This window comes from Kogia breviceps, chromosome 2, assembly GCF_026419965.1.
Source record: "Kogia breviceps isolate mKogBre1 chromosome 2, mKogBre1 haplotype 1, whole genome shotgun sequence".
NCBI classification, from domain to species: Eukaryota; Metazoa; Chordata; class Mammalia; order Artiodactyla; family Physeteridae; genus Kogia; species Kogia breviceps.
Window position 1 is genome coordinate 173,317,375 of NC_081311.1, and position 19,942 is coordinate 173,337,316.

At 41.3% G+C, this 19,942-nt stretch overlaps 1 protein-coding gene across 3 annotated transcripts in view; it reads right to left on the reverse strand.

Moving 5' to 3' along the window:
* The window catches only part of KLF7 (KLF transcription factor 7), a 444,455-nt gene that overhangs the window by 246,410 nt on the left and 178,103 nt on the right, over positions 1 to 19,942 (reverse strand). For all 3 annotated transcript variants that reach the window (XM_067026690.1, XM_067026686.1, XM_067026687.1), the window contains exon 3: positions 16,368 to 16,521. In XM_067026690.1, the coding sequence (XP_066882791.1) occupies positions 16,368 to 16,376 (9 nt within the window). In that variant the 5' untranslated portion in view covers positions 16,377 to 16,521. The remainder of the gene's footprint in view (positions 1 to 16,367; positions 16,522 to 19,942) is intronic.

Sequence of the window (19,942 nt, forward strand, 5' to 3'; positions counted from 1 at the left end):
CTTCCTCTACCCGTTCAATCCACCTGCAGTTTTTTTCATTCATCTATCCAACAACACAACACATGCCACAAACAGTTCTTTTCACTGAGTCCTGCCATACATTAAAAAGTTTTAAGTGTGTTCATCAATGGTACAAAGTATAAATAAAATGTGATATACTCATGTAGTGGATTAGTATACAGCAATAAAAAGAACCAACTACTGCTACACATAACAGGGATAAATCTCACAGGAAACAATGAGAAAAAGGAACTAGTCATAAATGAATACATGCAGTATGATTCCAGTTATATGAAATTTAAGAGCAGAATAATCTATGGTGATAGACATGATAATAGTGGCTGCTTCTGGGGGAGGGTATTGCTTGGACAGATGCACAAAGGGCACCTTCCGGAAAGCTGGAATTGTCCTACAGTGTAATCCAGGAGGTGTTTATATGGTTGTATATGTGTGCATATATGTGTTAAGTAAAAATTTGTTGAGGTTTGTGTACTTTTATATATGTAAGTTATTCCTCAATTAATATAATAAAAAGCAATAAATACAGTTATGGGCTTCTGAGAAAAAGAAAGAGGAAGGAAGGAAGGTAGGAAAGGAGGGAGGAAGGAAGGAAGGGAGGGAGGAAGGGAGGGAGGGAGGGAAGGAAGAAAGAAAGAAAATCTTTAATAATTCATTATTGTCCAAACTTCTTAATGTTTTGTAAGACCTTTCACGATATATCCATAACCTAATTTTTCAAATTAAAGTTCCACCACTTCCCTTACATAAAACTCTTCTCCATTCAGACTGACCTACTTGTGTTTGATTTTACTGAATAAAACTCACAGTATCTTACCTTCCTCATCTCCTCTTTCGGCCTCTTGCAATCACACCTCCCCCACCTAGAATGTTATTCTTTCTCAATCCAAATCTTAACCATACATGAAAATCTAATTCTGTTTCCTCATGACCCCTTTTCCTGATCACTTGTGGGTTGAACTGTGTCCCTCTAAAAGATATACTGAAGTCCTAACACGTTGTACCTGTGAATCACCTTCTTTGGAAATAGGGTCTTTGCAGATGTAATTAGTTAAGATGAGGTGACACTGGATTAGGGTGGAAACTAAATCCAGTAGCTAGTGTCCTTATTAGGAGGCCACGTAAAGATACAGAGACACACAGGGAGAAGAATACCATGTGAAAATGGACACAGAGATTGGAGTGTTGTACCCATCAGAAACTAAGAAAGAGGCAAGCAAGGATTCTCCCCAAGAGCCTTTAGAGGGAAACCTGCACCACCTTGACTTTGGACTATAAAACGGTAAGAGAACAAATTTGTGTTGTTTTAAATCACCAGTTTATGATAATTTGTTATGGTAGCCCTAGAAAACTAATACACTACTCCTACCCGTGATCACCCTCTTTTATTCCTTGAGTCCTATAGCTCCTAAATTCTAAACAAATCATTTGGCCCTTTGGTAGCCAGCCTCCCACATAGCCCACAGGGATGTCCACCTCATGGTATTGATGCCCTTGTGTAGCTCCCTCCCTTTTTGATAGGACTGATGTATATTTCCAAGGGTATATATTATGAAAATGATGCATGGTTTCTGAGGCCAGGTTAAAAAAGACATTGCTGCATCTGCCCTGCTCTCTTGGACCATTCACTCTGGGAGAAGCAAGATGCCATGTCATTAGTACACTCAGGAAGCCCTATGGAGACATACACATGGTAACAACCCTCACAATCTCACCATTTATGAGTGAGCCAACTTGGAAACATATCCTCCAACCCCAGTCAAACCTTCAGATGCCTGGAGCCTGGCTGAGACCTTGACTTCAACCTTATAAAAGTCTTTGAGCAAAAACCACCTAGATAATCCACTCCTGGGTTCCAAACCCACAGAAACTATGTGAGATAATAAATACCTACTGTTTTAGGTCACTAGGTGATGGGGTAATTTTATCAGCAACAATAGATAAATAATACAACTCCTATTATCATAAACTAGCTCAATCTCTTAACTCTTTTGGGGAAGACCTTTACTCCTCCTAGATTGCAAACTCCTTGAGATCAGGAATCATTTCTTATATATATATAAGAAATATATATGGTATATATTTCTTATATACCAATAATTATACACATAGATATAGATACATACATAAATATACATCATATATACATATAGAGATATATAGATATAGGTAACTATAGATATCTCACATCATATATATGTAAGTATGTGTGTATATGTATATTTCATACACCCACACACACACGTGCTCAATAAACGTGTGCATGGTTAATGAATAAAAGAGCAGAGTGTATCCCATTAGATAAGCTTTCAAAATATTGCATTGAACTAACAGTCATTTAAAGATCAAGTTTATGGAAACTTCTGTCACAAGCAAATCACTTGACAAAAGCTGAATTTGAAACCATTTTGAAGTCATTCTTTTTTCTCTCTCACCCAGTTCCCTGCCTCTCTGTTGTTGCTTGTTGGCTTCTGAAATGTAGGTCACCTCCAGTAGCATGACCTAATTAGGAGATGTAATTTAACAGGAAAAAAATAAAATAAAAGAAATCCTCTGAGATAGCAGAATTGAAACAAAAGAAAAGTGGTTCTTTCATTTTATGTTTTTGGCAATAGCTTCCCTACTAAAGTTATCCCCTTTCCACCCCCAAGCAACACAATTTGTAAAGCACAAAGAAGAAAGGTAGAAATGAGTTTGGGAGCAGCTGGAAATGATGAACTTATAATGACCACAGAAGTAGTAAGAGTAAGCTTTACTTCACTGATGTGGCTCTGTGGGGCTGCTTCCTGGCAGCGCCATGAGTGAGACTTTGGAGGAAGAAGTATTGATGATGCTGATATGAAGCACCACAAACTCTCAAGATGGAGAGACATTATGGCTCATCTTATCCAATCCCTTGGGAAATGCTGTGACACCTGTTGTGTTTGCTAACACAATAAGACTTCGTATACAAAGCATCGAAACAGTAGTGGGTTTTTCTTCTTCATACATTTGGCACCCTTATTTTAGAAAAGAGAAAAATGGTAAGTAAGCTAAGCAGATTTTAAGGGTTCATTACAAAATTAACTTTCAGGGGATGTCATTGGGCCAGGTTGGATTCAATCCATCTCCCTCACCTCTTCTTCTCAGAGGCTTGATGCTGGGTTCCTGTAAAATGCTTAAGTGCTTTCTGAATCTCCCCAGAAACACTTAGCTACACTGATCATAATTGAATGCATTATTAATTCCTTCTGTGAAAACTGATATTCCATGTTTGTCATTAGATGATTCCATTTATCTATCTACCAAAACTCAGAAGCCCACTATCTGTATAACCTACCTGATGGCTGACATTTATTAAGGTGAAAACAATTATTCCCATTTTACAGAAGTACAGGAAGGTTAAGTAACTTACCTAAAGTCAGACAGTGAATAAAAGGTAACGCCAAGAAGCAAACCCAGGCAGTCTGACTGTAGAAGCTGTGCTCTTAATTCCCTACATTACTTTAAATTAACTATAAAACTATATTGTTCATCTACTTGGGATCAATGGGCATTTATTGCACAGGCAGCGTATCTAGTTCTCTCTGCAAGTACCTTCCCAATTGCAGGAAAGTAGCCCAGCCATTTTTAGCCTTCTGGGGTAAGAACGAATTGCAAACACCTGACCTCAGCATTTGGCCATAAAAAAGAATGAGGTATTGATACATCCTACAACATGGATGAACCTTAAAAACATTATGCTAAATGAAAAAAGCCAATCACAGAAAACCATATACTATATAATTCCATTTATATGAAATGTCCAGAACAGGCAAATCTATAATGATAAAAAGTAGATTAGTGGTTGCTTAGGGCTAGGGAGAATGGGGACATTGTGCAGGGGCCGGCGGTTGGGAGCAGTGATAATAGCTAAAGGATACGGAATTTCTTTTTGAGGTGATGAAAATATTCTAAAATTGACTGTAGTGATGTTTGTACATACCTGTGAATATACTAAATAATGTACTTTATTGGGTAAATTCTATAGTATGTAAACTATATCTCAATAAAGCTGTTATTTAAAAAAAACTGAGTAACAGTCTACAAAATATCCAACCAGTACTCCTCAAAACTGTCAAGGTCACCATATACAAGAAAAGTCCGAGAAACTGTCACAAGGCAGGAGAGGCTAAAGAGACATATGTGGTATCCTGGATGGGATTCTGGAACAGGAATGACACAATATGGGAAAAACTTTCTACAGAAAGTATGCAGTGTAATTAATAGTAATGTCATGTGCCAATGCTGGTTCTTTATTTGGAATCAGTATAATCATGTAAGATGTTAGCAACAGGTGAAACTGGATGAGGGGTATATAGGAACTCTCTGTACTATCTTTGAAGTTTTTCTGTAAATATAAAAATATTTTAAAATAAAATATTTATTTACATTTTAAAAAAGAATTACTACCCTAGATCAGTGTCTTCCAACTTCTCAATTCTAGGAATTAGCTTAAGATGACTCAATTTACTATGAGCCTTCTTTGTGGAGAGGCCAATGAAAAATAATGCTTTTTAGGGCGAGAATCCTGTTGGGAAGGACAGAGGGAGGAGGTATCATGCCATTGGACATCCTTAAAAGGGGGAGAAGTAGAAAACAATGCGGCAAAGTTTGGTAGCTAATTCTGGTGGCCAAATAAATACTTACCCACAAATACTAGAAGGTTAGAGGAGAATGACTTGAGAATAGGGAGGGGAAGAGTTTCAAGATGAAGGGGACCAGGTAGGGATGTTGCATAGGATCTTCCCTAGACAATCTCTGTGCAGGAAAGGCTAAACGTACAAAGAAAGCACAGGTCTCTTAACATTCCTCTGCAGGTCTCAAACTGTCATTTTTCTCTCCACCAGACAATTCTTCATAAGTGTCCACTCCTCACAAAGCAGGAGAGGAGAGGCAGACAACCACAGACATCTTTTCTCCTGATATTTCTCATTGGGTTAGGTCCCTGCTGGTCATACGTACTTTGGGAAATATTTTAGAACACAGTCTTACAAGAATATCTTACAAACATAGACTCCATTGCCAAAACAAGCAAATGTTCAGAATGTAGGACTCTAATAAAAATAACGAGACAAGTATCTGATGAGACTATAGAAAGGAAATCACTTGAAAGACATTTATTGGACATATGCTCTAAATTGTGTCCTCAGTCAGGAGTTGGGGATGAGAGACAAAGGCACTTGCTACTGACCACTGAGAAACTCCCAGTCAAGGTGAATGTGTATGTGAGATGTGCATGTGAGGTAAGGCAGGCAAGAAAGGATGCAAGAGGGAGGAGATAGGGGGATATATGTATGCGTATAGCTGATTCACTATGTTATAAAGCAGAAACTAACATACCATTGTAAAGCAATTATACTGCAATAAAGATGTTTTTAAAATATAAATAAATAAATAAATAACTATTTTAGGCTTTAGAAAAAAAGAGCAAGAAAGATAAAGGGGGGGAAAGGCCACAGTACAAGGCCAAAAGGCTAAAAGTATAGATCTAAGCCAACGTCTCGTCTCTTTTGCAGAAGCTCAGCTCACAAAAACAAACCCCCTACCCATGGGAGTACAGAACGTAGAGGAAACATGGGAAGAAATAAATGCTACCTAACACTCATTGAGCATTTCTGTTCACCTGTCAGAGCCATGCCAGGAATTTGACGGGTATCAGGCCACCTAATCTCACAGCTCCTCAGGGAGCTACTTTTTTAATCCCCACTTTCCAAACTGTGAAATTATGACTTAAAGAGGTTAAGTGACTTGCCCGAGGACACACAGATAGGAAATACTGGAACCCAGGAAGTTTTCTCCATATCCACGTGCTGAAACTCTCCAGGACTGCCTGGGCTAAAATCAACAGATGATTTCCTTGTTTTAAAGTAAAACGTTGCACGGGAATGAAAGAACAAAATGATCTAAGTCCTCCATCCTGAAATCCATCCTTAAAACCAGGGTCAGCCTCAGTTGATGAAGGAAGACAGAAGCAGGAGGAAAAAAGAAGTGGTAAATAAATGCACAAGTGTTAGACACAGTCCAGGGAGACAGAGCTCTTCTACAAGAGGAAGGAGGAAGCAGCCTTCACTTTGAGTTAGCACTTCCCGGGCCAGATATTGATCCGGTGAGACAGTGACACAGCAGAATGAGTTAAGAAACATGTACTCAGAGTCATCATTGCCTCAGAATAACAAATGCACCCAGCTAGTGGGCATCTGAAGGGCAGGCACCCAGCTAGTGGGCATCTGAAGGGCAGGCACCCAGCTAGTGGGCATCTGAAGGGCAGGTAGGGGTGGGGAGTGCCTAGAAACAGTTTCCCAGGGATAGTAAAAGAGGGGAGAGATACCTGTTGAACAATCGCAAGGAATCAGAGCAGTCTTTGTTAGAGCTGGAGATCAAGACTCCTTTGGGCGGAAGTCCCTTAGCTGCATCACTGCATGGATCTTCCAGTTAGGGACATATATGAATGTTTAGAGGTTTGGAACATATGATACACAATATGCAGAAACAGACCCATTTATAGGAATGTGTGGAATTGTCTTGGCCATATTTCTGGTGCCAGAAGGTATTATAGTCAAAGTAGGAGTTAAGTGTAGCCCCTGAGACACATTCCAAGAGCTGTCTTTCAGTTTGGTGTCACCCAGACATTTGGGGATAAGGGGGCCCTTTTCTATCCATACACTCAACTTCCAGACCTCAAATCTCTCCATCTTATCCCATTGTCCCCATTCTAAGATCAAAATAGGCTCTCTTATTTGTCACTGTTGCCGTTGTTAATGTGGCTTCATATAACTTAATCTGAATATATGAATTTTAAGAAATTATATATGAGGTGTGAATATCTTGGCATGGAGGGAATCCACTTGAAGAATCCTTTTATAAAGTCACATTTGCTTACGTTTGCCAATAAGAACTTCATGATAGATTTTCTTTCTCAAAGGCCTCCCTAGCATATCCATTATATACTCTGAATCAGAAAAATATGACTTCGAAGAGGCACATATGTTGTGTAAATTGTGAGCCACACCATTATGGAGGTGGGATATGGGGAGAAGTGCGATTGGAAGCTGTTCAGGGAAGACGTTATCTGGGGATCTAGTTACTGCTGTGGATTATAATTAATACTGACAGTCCTCAGCTTATACCAGTTGCTAATGCTGAGTTCAGTTTTCAGTGGGAAAAGCATAGAACATTAGTGCTGGAGCGAAAACTAGAAAACATTGTATCTGCCTCTCTCACTTTACAGATGAAGAATGCAAAATCCAAAACGTTCAGTAGCTTACTGAAGATCATATGAAACTGCAAGTTTGGTAAACATCCCAAATGTTATAAACATTATAACATCACAAAGATGATTAAATTTGGGCTTATCCTATAAGGCCCAATCTACTGAGGACATGAAGTGGTTACAATAATTTCCTTTATTCTCAGCTACAGTCATGAAGGACATTAAATACTGTTACCCAGAAAAAAATAGGGTGGCAGCAGCTGGTACAGGTTTCATGGGGGCTGAAGTTTATAAAACTTAGAAGCCCCTCTAAAAGAAAAACAGTGTTAAGCTACAAGTTCAAAACTAGGCACCAAAGAAAGCTATTTACTTAGAATGAAGAAACAAAACACAAAACACAAAATTAGTGGATAAATATCACATACATCACGAATAGAAAAAAAAGTAATATTTTTATTAATTAACTTCCTGACATGGCTCTATAATAATTTTTCCTCTATATTTTTGGCTGCTTGCTCTTTGATGACTTCTTCACATGACAATGATTTTGTCATATCTTATCCTCTAGAGGAAATAGAAAGATAATTCAGTCTCTTCTAGCATGGTTGGTCAAAATGTGCCTTTTATTATTGATACTTTAGAAAAGCTTCTTCAGTTCCAGAAGTCATTACTCGTATTGTCATGGAAACTGTGAGGATGGTTGTCAAATTTGGGGAAATCTTCATCGTTTCTTTCAGACATATGAGATGTAAGATTTGGAAGAACTTTCCACAGACTAGCTTCTGGCTCTGCACATCTGAAATATTTTTACTCTCTGTATACACATGTACTCCCAGTCTTAGGCACCTTATTGGGATACTATCAGAAACATCCTTAACCCAGGCTAGAGGGAATCCATACTTTACAGGCTACACTCTGCTCCTCCACTTTTTCTGTCCCTCTACACATGGCAAGGCGTCTATGGGGTCAAAGAAACATGTGTATGTATACTCAAAGCCCATGCCTCCCACTTCCTGATCTTGTTCCATGTATACGGCATCCTGGAATTTCTTGTTCAGACAGGGCCGACCTAGGCCTCTTCCTCTATCTGTCCTCCCAAGGACAGACTGTACCCCAGTGTAAATATTCCCAGGCCAACCTCAGTGCCATAGACGGAGCTCATGCGAATGAGGGACTCTAAACCTTAAACTTCACCAGCTTTGTGGCAAATGTACCTCTACATGGCACCCAGAGTCTCTATGATGGCATCTTCTCATCTTGGCCCCAAGCCAACGTGGAAGCTACTCTACCCACCAAAAGTATAGTGTATAAAAACCTCACCTCAGCATGGCAACCATGCAGGGGAAGCAGATAGAAAAAGTTCAAAGAGATAGAAATGTACATGGCTCTGAACACTGAAATCTTCCTGAATAACAATGTGAAAGCAGACAACTTGCCTGTTTACCCTCCTGAACTGCCATGGCTCCATCTTGGCAGCTCTCAGAGGGCAGTCCCATTGCCTTGTGGTGCCTCCATTGTTCCCATTTGGCAGAAGTTGGGCAACTTGTCCTTAAACCTAACCCTTTCCCAGTCTCTTCCTCCTCCTTAACCCCATAAGATAACACATCAGGCACAAATCTCTCCTCGACCCCTCAACAGCTCAGGACACTGGGAAGATGAGCCCTCTGGCCGCAGTCAATGGACGGCACACCTCTCTCCCTTCATGGACAATGCATTGAAGAAAGAGAGGGGAAGGAGTGTGGGATAGCAGTGGTCAAGGAGAATTGTCCAGCCTAGTCTAAAGTAAAAAGACTTTTTAAGACAAAGCTGATCCTCTGTGGGGGTGGGAGGGTGGGAACGGCTCCCCTGCACTGAGCATTGGTTGCCCAAGCAGCCACCCTCTTGCTTTCCTTCCCTTCTAATCCTTTGGCCCCCTGTGACCATGCTTCCCTCCCTACCACCACCCCATCTAATCCTCCTTATGACATGACCTGGGCAACCCTAGGCAAACCACAAAGGGGTCTAAGGCTTCTTCCAGCTTACACCCCTTGGTCTCTCACACACGTCTCCACCTGGTGACTTCAGGACCTCTAGCTCTTTCTCCCGACGCTTTGAGGCCCAACTTTTGGGCACTGTTATTCGCATTCAGGTGTATGAGATTAATAGCATCCCCTGTCTTAAGATGTGTCTTTAAACAGACGACAAAGTCTTAAGCAAAACATTCAAAGTCAACGAGCTTTAATAAAATGTCTAATATCTATTTAGAAAAACTCCTAGGCATCTTAAAATAGAGTATTGCATTTAATTATCAGAACCCCCTGTAATGGAAAGAAAGAAAGAAACCACGAGCTTTGGGGGTAATTTAGCCAGGTGAGGGGGGATTTGGGAGGGGGCTGGGTGTCTTGTTGCAAAGGTCAGAAGAGTAGGGGACAAGCTGTCAGTGGCCTGGATTCTGGCTGGCTGGTTCCTCTCTTCACACACACGCACGCACACACAGCACAAATGCCTTTGGGGGTTCGCGGGGGAGGGGGGTTACTGACATCTAGCCTAAGCCCAAGCCTCTCATTTCGCATTCCCTGCACTGTGAGGGGCAGCCAAGTGTGCGCAGGGGATTGGGAGGGGCATCTGGAAGGAGAAGGACAAATTTAAAAAGAAAGATTTACGAGGCCATGAAGATGTTTCTCCCAGACTCTGGAGTGCAGGAGTATGACTTATTTATTTTATTTTCATTTGTAACCAAAACCTTCCCCTGACTCCCATTGGCCCTAGCTGAGAGGGGAGAGAGGGCCGGCCCGTCAGGCGTTGATCACCGGGCCAACGGGAGACAGTGTGGCGTGATGCTGACGCAGCCCACTGACAAGCCAGAGAGAGGCCCAGGGGAGCAGCTCTGAGCCGAGCAGCCAGAGCCAGGCAGGTAGGGAGCTGACAGCTTGGGAATTGCTAAGACGCGCCAGGCTGATGGGGGCAGGCTGGTGAAACAGTGGACTCAGAGAAGGTGTGATTCTGCGATGCACAAACACTGTTGTTTACCAGCTTTCCTTGGCATCTCCTCTACTTCCTTGGCTCCATCAAGCTCACCATGTTTTCAATTTCCTCTCCCCTTTCCCCCAAACCGACACGATCACCCCATCAGTCCCCTCATCTCAATTCTGAAATGTTTGTCTCCCTCACTCCTTTTGGGAGAAGAAAGGGAGCAGATGAATACACATTAATAACATCAAAATATCACTTAGTGGTCAGCCGAATAGGAACAGTCTCTGCTGGCCTCAAGGCAAACTATTGAATTGAGAGCTGCAGAGCCAGAAGAGAGAATAGGCTGAGGAATAAGGGGTGTCCACACAGGGGACTTGTGGTGCAAAGGCCCAAGGTTCGTGAGTTACTGAAGGCTTGAGGACTGCCTGATCCACAATTCCTGGAGGGAAGCATCCCAGGGAAAAGGGGAGCTGTGTTCCCAGGCTGGAGTTCTCTCTTAAGAAAATGGAAGTTGGGAGGCAAAGGGAGAGCCAAACTTCAAGCCTATGGATAAGTCCTGAGTCCTTTTCAGGACAGTGACCCCTACATTTTCATTCCCATACCCATTTATTGAGGATCACAGAATCCCTTGCAAAGGCACCCCATGTAGGAAAATCCATCATCCTTTCACACAAAAATAACAAACAAAAACAAAACAAAACTTTACTCATCAGGCTGCATTTACCCATCTTGTCTGTGACTTTTCTGGGTGATGTTCAAAACAATGTGAAACCCATGTTGACACCTCTCTTGTCACTGAACATAACCACCCAGTTCTCTTACACCAGACAAGGCAATATCATGATTTTCACTTATTAAATGAATAGGACAGGCACTGCTGATCTGATGCCTGGATTACTCAGACTGATTTGAACCACAGCCGATTCTCAGAAGCCCAAGGTCACATGCTCCCTGCTCCCAAGGACCTGTAGGTCTCTGCCCCTCCACCTCACTATTGAATAAAAGATTATATCATTCCCAACCTATAGATTGAATGATAAAGTCCTGTTTGGCTGGAAGTGACTCCATGAGTCTGTCTTTTCATCTATTGTAGGGGAAGGGGTACCACTGGAGTCACGTTGCTGCATTATCGGAGGGCCTCATATCTGAGCTACCATTATGAAGCTGGCTTCACTCTATCAGAAATTGGGAGCCTTGGAGCTTAGCTTCTAGTCCCAACTCTGACACCTGCTTCATGTAGAAGAAGTCCTTAGGTCCAGGAGTCAGAAGGCCTGAGAATTACCACTTAGCAATCATGTTAATCATATCACTTAAAACCTTCCTGTGGTTTCCTACTGTCCTTATAATAAATCATAACCCTTATTCAGAACTCTGTATGATCTGGCTATTGCTCATCTCTCTGACCTCATCCCACACCTCTCTCCCTCTTACCCTTTACTTCCGAGACACACCAGCCTCTTTTCTGTTTCTGAAGTCACCCAGGCTTGTTTATACTTTTTTGTCTTTGTACCTGTTGTCCCCTCTGCCTATATTGTCCTAAAAGTACCTGGAGCCTACAAATCATTTGGTAGTCAACAAATACTGGATTACTCGATGGGCAGATTAAGCAGAAGTATAGGACAACAATAAAACAATAGCACCCCCAAACAATAAAACATTATTTCCCCCAAATTATTGGGGGAAATAATTTGAAATTTGATATGTTTTTTTAAAATCTAAGTAGTCAACCTGGGAAAGATAAGACTCTTGCATCTGTTCATTAATTAATTCATTCAGCAGATATTGATGGTACTTATGTGCCATCTGTCTACTCTAACTTACAATTTAAGTTCCGTGAAGGCAGAAATCTTGTCTGTCTCAGACTCCATCAGCACACAGAAGGTGCTTGAGAAATGTCTGTTAAATAAATGAGTGAATTAATGAACAAATAAATGAATGTAATCTCAGACTAATCACTTAAACTTTCCGAGCCTCGGTTTTCTCATCTCTAAAGTATGACTAACACTAACATTCTTGTTTACTTCAAAGTGTTGGAAGGAATCGGAAACAAATATGTGTATGAGACCCAGTTTCCTAAAATACAGAGCCTGAGGCAGGGATTAAGTACTGGTGCTTTATTTGGAAGGTACAGTCCCAGGGCATCCAGAGTGAAGGCAAAAGGAAATGAGACAAGAAGAATGGGAAGGAATGAAAAGATGATGAGTTACCACATTGACCAGTGCTTCATGTGAAGCCACAAAGGGTCACAACCAGTCATTTGACAGGTGTATTCACAGGACCATGCAAGATACCTATGGAGAAACTATACCTCGAAGCAACCCATCAAGGAAAGATGAAACACTGACAAATATTTGCCCACTGAAGAATTTACTGCCCAATATTTCCAGATTGCCCCATCCCTCCATCCCTTGAAATCACCCAGGAAGCCTACACCTATGTCCTTTAGTGTGATATTTCAAAGTGTCTGGAAGAGGCAGAGTCCCCAAGCCTGTGGCAAGTTGCCCACAGTGGTGAAATCCTACAGCCCCACAGCTTCAGGAGGGGCAGCTGTTTAGAACAAGGAGCTGAGAGTCCAGGCCATGGGGTGAGTGAGGATGAGAGAATCCAATGAGGATGAAAAGATACACATAAGGTATTTCTGATATAGTATCTGAAAGCGATTTGAACACTATAAAGTCCCAAACAATGACAGATGCTGTTGTTTTCTTGGTCTTTAAAAAAAAAAAATTCAAGTGTGTTTTCACCTCATAGTCTCTGCACTTGTATAAGTTTGATGAGCTTTCAACCAAACTGTGCAAATGAAAAGAAGTCTCTCCTGTTTGCACCGTTACTGTTGAAACACCCCTCTCTGAAATAAGCCACTTCATCTCCTCATAAAAATCCTTCTGTCCCAAATAGAAACATAACTGGGTTCTGTTAAAGTGGGCTTTTTTCTTATTATGTTTAGTTTCTATTATTGAAAGAAAACACAGCAAATATGAGCAATCCATATGGGAGATACTTTTCATGTAAACTTCTTGCCTCTTGATTCTCTCTCCATCACTCCTTTCTTACAACATCAGCTTCCTTGAGCCCATTCTTATGCTAGTATGTTGCCTACACTGTAATCAGTTTTAACAGACCTCCAAAATGCCTGTTAGCACAGTGTCCATGTAATGGTCAGAACGGAAAGATTTCCTAACCTGAAATGCCTACATTAGCAGTTACATAACTTGTTGACATGTGGCCCCCTCATCAGGTTTTATCTACAAATCCAAGACCCTTACTATTTAGGGTCAGCCCGAATTGAGGTCAGCCTGAATTGAGGAGCCCTGTGTGCTTTGGATTTTGATTTTGTTTCAGAGCCCAGTAAAATGAAATTCCCGGCACATAGTAGGATGCATGCACATGCACATGCACATGCACACACATATCTTATTCATTAAATAAGTGACTTTATACATTTGTTGTGACAAGTAAATGATGCACAGAATGTGAGTCTCTTAGCCCAGTACCCAGTGCCCAGTACACAAGAGATAAAGTTTAGCTTTGATAGTAATTTGAGTGTGCTATTAGCTCCCCAACTTGTGCCTCTAAATCAGGGGAAGGACATGCTTTCCTATCATGCCGTCTGCCTTCATTGGTTCGACCAGACCCAGGTTTACACATGTTTAAACGAGTGTAAAGTCTGTCTTTAAAAATTTGTGTAGCCAAAGGGAATCTCATACTGGTCATGGCATTTATGTTGCTTTGTGATACACTGTGTTTTTAAATGTGGTGCTGTCAATTGATTTAAGTATTTTATTGGACAATTTTACTGTTCTGGTGCCTGCCCCAAAGCTTTTTAAATCAGGAACCAGCTTTTTAAATCAAATAGATAAAGTCGTTGCACTTGAAATAACAGCAGCACAAGTAATAAGGCCAGAAATTCCGCTTGGGCTGTTTAATTATTTCCCTGGAAATTTTCCTAAAATTTAGGGGAAGAGCAACACCAACCTCCTCAGCCTTTTACCTGGTGTCACCCAGGCATCCAAGTCCACTTCCCTTAAGTTATTGCCAGGATCCAGGCCACATGGGAATTTGCTCATCTTCCTGGGGAGAGGTAGCCTGACTTCAGCTATTTCTCAAGTCCCTTTGACATCCAGTTGTATCTCCCCCATCACTGATGGAATAATGGATAATGAGTCATCATTTTAGACTATCTCTGCAAACTGTTGCTTGTATCTGTTTTGTAAGCTGCAAATCACCTTAATTTTAGCACAAAGGAGCTCTCTACTGTCCAAAATATAAACTGTTTTCTTATAGAAACCCTGAAGTTAAAGAACTTTAAAAGTTAGCATCTTTAGTAGTAGAATATTCTAACGTTACATGCCTCCTGCTGTGATGCAGTATGGATCACTTTTGAAGAACTCTTGACATAGATGTTTAACCTGAATGGAACTAAGCCTTTGACCTAACTTCCAATTTACAAGAAGTATAGGAGATAGAGGGAAAAAAGTTCAATAACACCACAATAGAACAATAAGAGAAATTCAGAATGTGGGAAGCTCTGCAGGATAACTGGCCTAGTCTTTCAAAAAGTGATGTCATGGAAAAAAAAAAATAGGAGTGGAATCAGTTCCAGATTAAAAGAGACCAGAAACACCAAATGCAACGCATGACTTTGAATGAATCCTCATTTGAAAAAATAACATACGTAAAAGATATTTCAGGGACTATTGGGGAAATTTGAATTTAACTATTAGATGATATTAGAGAATTACTGTTAATGTTCCTAAATGTGATTATACCGAAGGGTGTTCTTCTTTTTAGGAGATGAATACTGAAGTATTCAAATATAAAGTATTACATCCAAATGATTAGTAAAATATTAACAATTGCGGAATCTAGGTGGTTGGTATATGGGTAAATAATTGTACTATTCTTTCAATAATTTTGTATGTTTGAAAATTACCATGATAAAAGAATTTTTGCAATATTGGTTTTCTTGTGTGAACTTCTGAAGTTATTAACAATTTGGGCACTTGAGAATTCACATTTCTACTTCAGGAATTGGGGATTTGTGGGGGGAGGCCACTTAAAATCTGGCCACTGTGCCCTGTTCAGTGCACTGTGTAATTTCTCAGTACTCTTGGTCACCATTTCAAAGGAAATATGTAATAATTATTCTTTATGTGTAATCTTTGCTAAGAGTTTAAAGAGCAAACAGATCAGGTACACAATAGTTCATGTATAGATGTATCTGGTTCATTATTTATTAGTCAGAGCCTATACAATTCTCCCTTACCTCCCCTGATCAAATATCATGTTTCCATACCCTTCTGTAATGCAGATTTCAAAGTCCTAGACTTGTTAAAACCAGGGTCATTTTTCTGCGTTTCTCATAAGATTAGTTTCTAAATCCAAGATGAAAGAATTTCTCAGCACAGTAATTGATAAAGAAAATACATCTTGGAACAAAATAGTTGGTTTAATCACTGGGGTAAGGAAAGGGACATTCATTTGATTGATGAAATAGAAAGGAGCCAGCCTTTGTTTAAACTGGCAAAGGCAGCATTATTTGGGGTTTCTGTGTCTTCCATGAGTCATAATATTCAAAGTTTTTGCAATCACAAGTATACGAGGTCAACAGTGGTGCTATCACTCTTACGGTGCCTGCCCTTGTGTGTTATAACAAAACAGGGCGCAAGTGCACGTGAAATTATTTCAGTCACAAGCCAAAGTGGAACTAAAAACCAGGTTCTGAACGACTGAATAATTGAATATATGTTGAATTGTTCCTGTTTGGAGGATTTATTTCCCTGGAAAACACTTCAGTCTGCCACTTTCTATAAAGCACTCTTCTACTAGTAAAGTGAATCCCCACATTACAAGACCTCACCATTGAATCTTATCTAGGCCCCTCCTCTGAGACACCTCATCAAGAGAGTATTTTATTCATTTCTTTAAAACCTAAAAAGAAAACTATGGATATTCATTCCATCCATGTTTTCATTCTTCCATTTATTCTTTGGATTTATTAAATTCCCACTGGATGGCAAGCACTTCTAGTACTTAGAAGAGAGCAGACAGCATAATCAAGATTCATCAAGATTCTTGCCGCCTCGAAGTTACACTCTAGTGGGACAGTGGCAGCAGGTTAATAACGAAGAGCGAACAATGAAGACCGGGAGTGAGGGGAACCTACCTTAGACATCGTGGGCCAGAAAGTCCTCCTGAGAAGGTGAACTTGGCATTAAGACGGTTGATCACAGTTACCCACGTGGAGATCTGAGCAAGGGCATTCCAGGCAGAGGAACCAGCAAACGCAATGGTCCTAGGGCAGGAGCAAGCCTGGTGGACTTGAAGGACAGAAAGAAAGCCCGAGTTACTGAAGCATGCTGAATGACAGAGAGTGAAATGAAAATATAGGTTTCGGTTAAGAGATTGGACTTTATTCTAATTTCATTGGGCAGCCATTGGAGGGCTTGAAGCAGGAGAGTGGCATGATCTGATTTACACTTGAAAAAGACCTCTCAGGCTGATGCTTTTGACCAGGGACTATCTCCTCACATTTAGCCCGAATTCCTCCTGCTGCAATTAATGTGCATTTTCTCTCCTCACAGTGAACAGATGCTACTTGATGCTGATATTAGTTCAGATGCCTGAGGAAGCATCAGATGACTATATCAGGACCCCCAGAAGGCTGGAATGAATGTAGTAAGAAGACCAGGGTGATGATCATCAACCTGAATTACAATCAGAAGCCACTGATAAAAAAATCAAACCTGTTTCCTTCCCCACTGATGGTAGGGACAGTTCTTTCCTTAGCCTTCCTATAGTTGTCACATTCTCACTGATTCTCAAACCCCACCTCCCACCAAGCAATCCGTGGCAGCAGCGACATCAACATAATGGAAGACTGTCTCTCGTATTCATGGTAGGAAACACAATTGTCGGTGTAAAAGAATATTAAAGTTGGGTGGATGGGACTTCCAGTGGACTCTCCTTAGCATAACAACAATTTAACTGGAGAAAATTACGAAAATTAAAGTAAAATCACACTTAAAAGTCCCTGGAAATGATCTTAAGGGCATAGAGCAAAAGGATAAATATTCATTCAAGATAATCTACTAAATTTCATAAGAACGACAAGCATCCATGGCATGTCAGCCATGACCTGCTCCTTTAACTCCCATACCCTGGGCATATGCAGCTAGGAAGATAGGGGCCTCCCCTTCCTGAAGTGCACAGTCTGGGCTATGATTTCACCCCAAGAGTGGCATGTTGCCAGTAATATTTCTCATTCCCCCACCCCACCCCAATCTAGTGTTACAGAAGCTCTGTTCCTAGGAGGAATGATCTAGGAGATGTGGCTCCCTTCCCAAGGCCTGCACCAGTTGTAGCCCACTAAAAGTACAGGGGCCCTGATCACTCTTGCCCAGCTCCATCACAGAGGTTCCCTTTGGGAAAGGGCAAGCTGAGAAGGCCAGGGGCTGGCACTGGCCCCCCAAGCAGTGCCCTCTTATAGAACTGGAGTATAGCTCTGGTGCAGTGGCATGGGTGTTCTACCCGGGGGTGAGGCAGACCCAAAGGATGAAGAGTTCTGAAGCTCTGCCTGAGGGGGCTGACTGTTTGGAACAGAGAGTAGAGAACTCCATGCGTAAGGGTGTTTTTGAAAACACTGGAGATCTTGGTAGACAGTAATTAAGAGGAGAATGATAGCTCCAGGAGAAAAGCAAAACAGCAGTGCAGCCAGAAGTTTAATAGAGAGAAGTGGGAAAAGAGTAGCCAGGAAAACCCCTCCTGGGATCAGTCATCCCAGGATGGAAGCCTTGCTGGCACAAGGGGCTTAAACACAACCCTTGACCAAAACATGAACAACAGGTATTCTGATCCAGGGTGACTCCTAGGTTTAAAACTAAAATTACACTCACCCCTGACAAACTGGCAGATTATGGGCATGCCCAAGGCTGAGCCCTCTTGGGAACAACCAGAGAAAGAACCTCCAAGCTACAAGCCCTTGGCTGAACATGGGGCAATAAACACAAATTCCCTGAACTGTAATAGCAACCTCGAGGCCATACACACAAAATGGTACAGATGAACGTGTTTGTAGGGCAGGAATAGAAACACAGACATAGAGAATGGACCATGTGGACACAGGCGGGGGAAGGGGAGGGTGGGATGAATTGGAAGATTAGGTTTGACATAAATACACTACCATGTGTAAAATAGAGAGCTAGTGAGAACCTGCTGGATAGCACAGGGAGATCAGCTCGGTGCTCTGTGATGACCTAGAGGGGTGGGCTTGGGGTGGAGGGAGGTCCAAGAGGGAGGGGATATATGTACACATACAGCTGATTCACTGCACTGTACAGCACAAACTAACACACCATTGTAAAGCAATTATACTGCAATAAAAAAAAATAGAGAGAGAGAGCAAAAATCTAACTGGCTAAGGGGGCTAAGTACAACTTTTGACCAATAAGTGGCTTATGCCAACACAGACCCAGGGATGATCCTTAGGTAGCCAGGCTAAAAGACAAAAACAAGGGGGAAAAAATGTAAGCATTGGTAACAGGGGCTGCACACTAGGGGGGAAATAGATGTCACAGGATTAGTTCAGCCAAGTCACTAAATAAATAAACAACTGACAAAGCCAACAACAACCACCACCACTCCTGGGGGGTAAGGGAGGGAATCAGTATCTAGAGTTGTTATACTACCAAATTGTCCAGTTTGAAGAAAATTGTGAGACATGCAAAACAGTAGTAACGGGCACACCTAGCACCCAGATTTTGGTTTCTAATACCGTTCTCTTTATTAGAGAAACAGGATTTTCTTAGAGAAATGACTGATTCTAGGACAGGGGCAAGAAATATACAAGATGAACCCAGAGCATCTTGCAATGACAGAAAATAAGGAAATGCTAAAAAATAAATTAATTAAAACCCTATGTTAATAGAGATATGCCAAAGGGATATAGGAGCCAACTGAAAGACCTCCCAATGGCCAAGGTTGGAACCATTTGAGCAAAATAAATAAATAAAATAACATTGGATTATAGCCCACAGTATAAAATAAATATCCATGTGTCCATACTGACATAGAAAATGATTGAATAAATAAATAAATGGGGAGAAGAGAAAAATTTCCTGGCAGGAGACTTTCAAATAATTTATGTAGATATTCCATCCTTAATGAGGGAACCATAACTCCACACTCCTTAAGTGTAGACTGCTCACAGTAACTTCCTTCCAAAGAGTCAGTATGGACGATAGGGGTGGGTGAGAGTAATAGGAGTGGTGGAGAAACCTGAGACACATTATCTCAGCCAAAAGATCAAGGTCAATTATCAACAATGATAAGTCATGCTGATAGTATGTATTCTTGATATGATGTAATGAATATGGCACTTGACCTCTATGGTTCTCCTCTCCATACACTATAATACCAGTTTAATCATGAGAAACACACTAGACAAATTCCAATAGAGGAGCATCCTACAATATACTTGACCAGTGTTCTTCAAAACTATCAAGATCATCAAAAATAAAGAAAATCTGGGCTTCCCTGGTGGCGCAGTGGTTGAGAGTCCGCCTGCCGATGCAGGGGACACGGGTTCATGCCCCGGTCCGGGAAGATCCCACATGCCGCAAAGCGACTGGGCCCGTGAGCCGTGGCCGCTGAACCTGCACGTCTGGAGCCTGTGCTCCACAACAGGAGAGGCCACAACAGTGAGAGGCCTGCATACCGCAAAAAAAAAAAAAAGGAAAATCT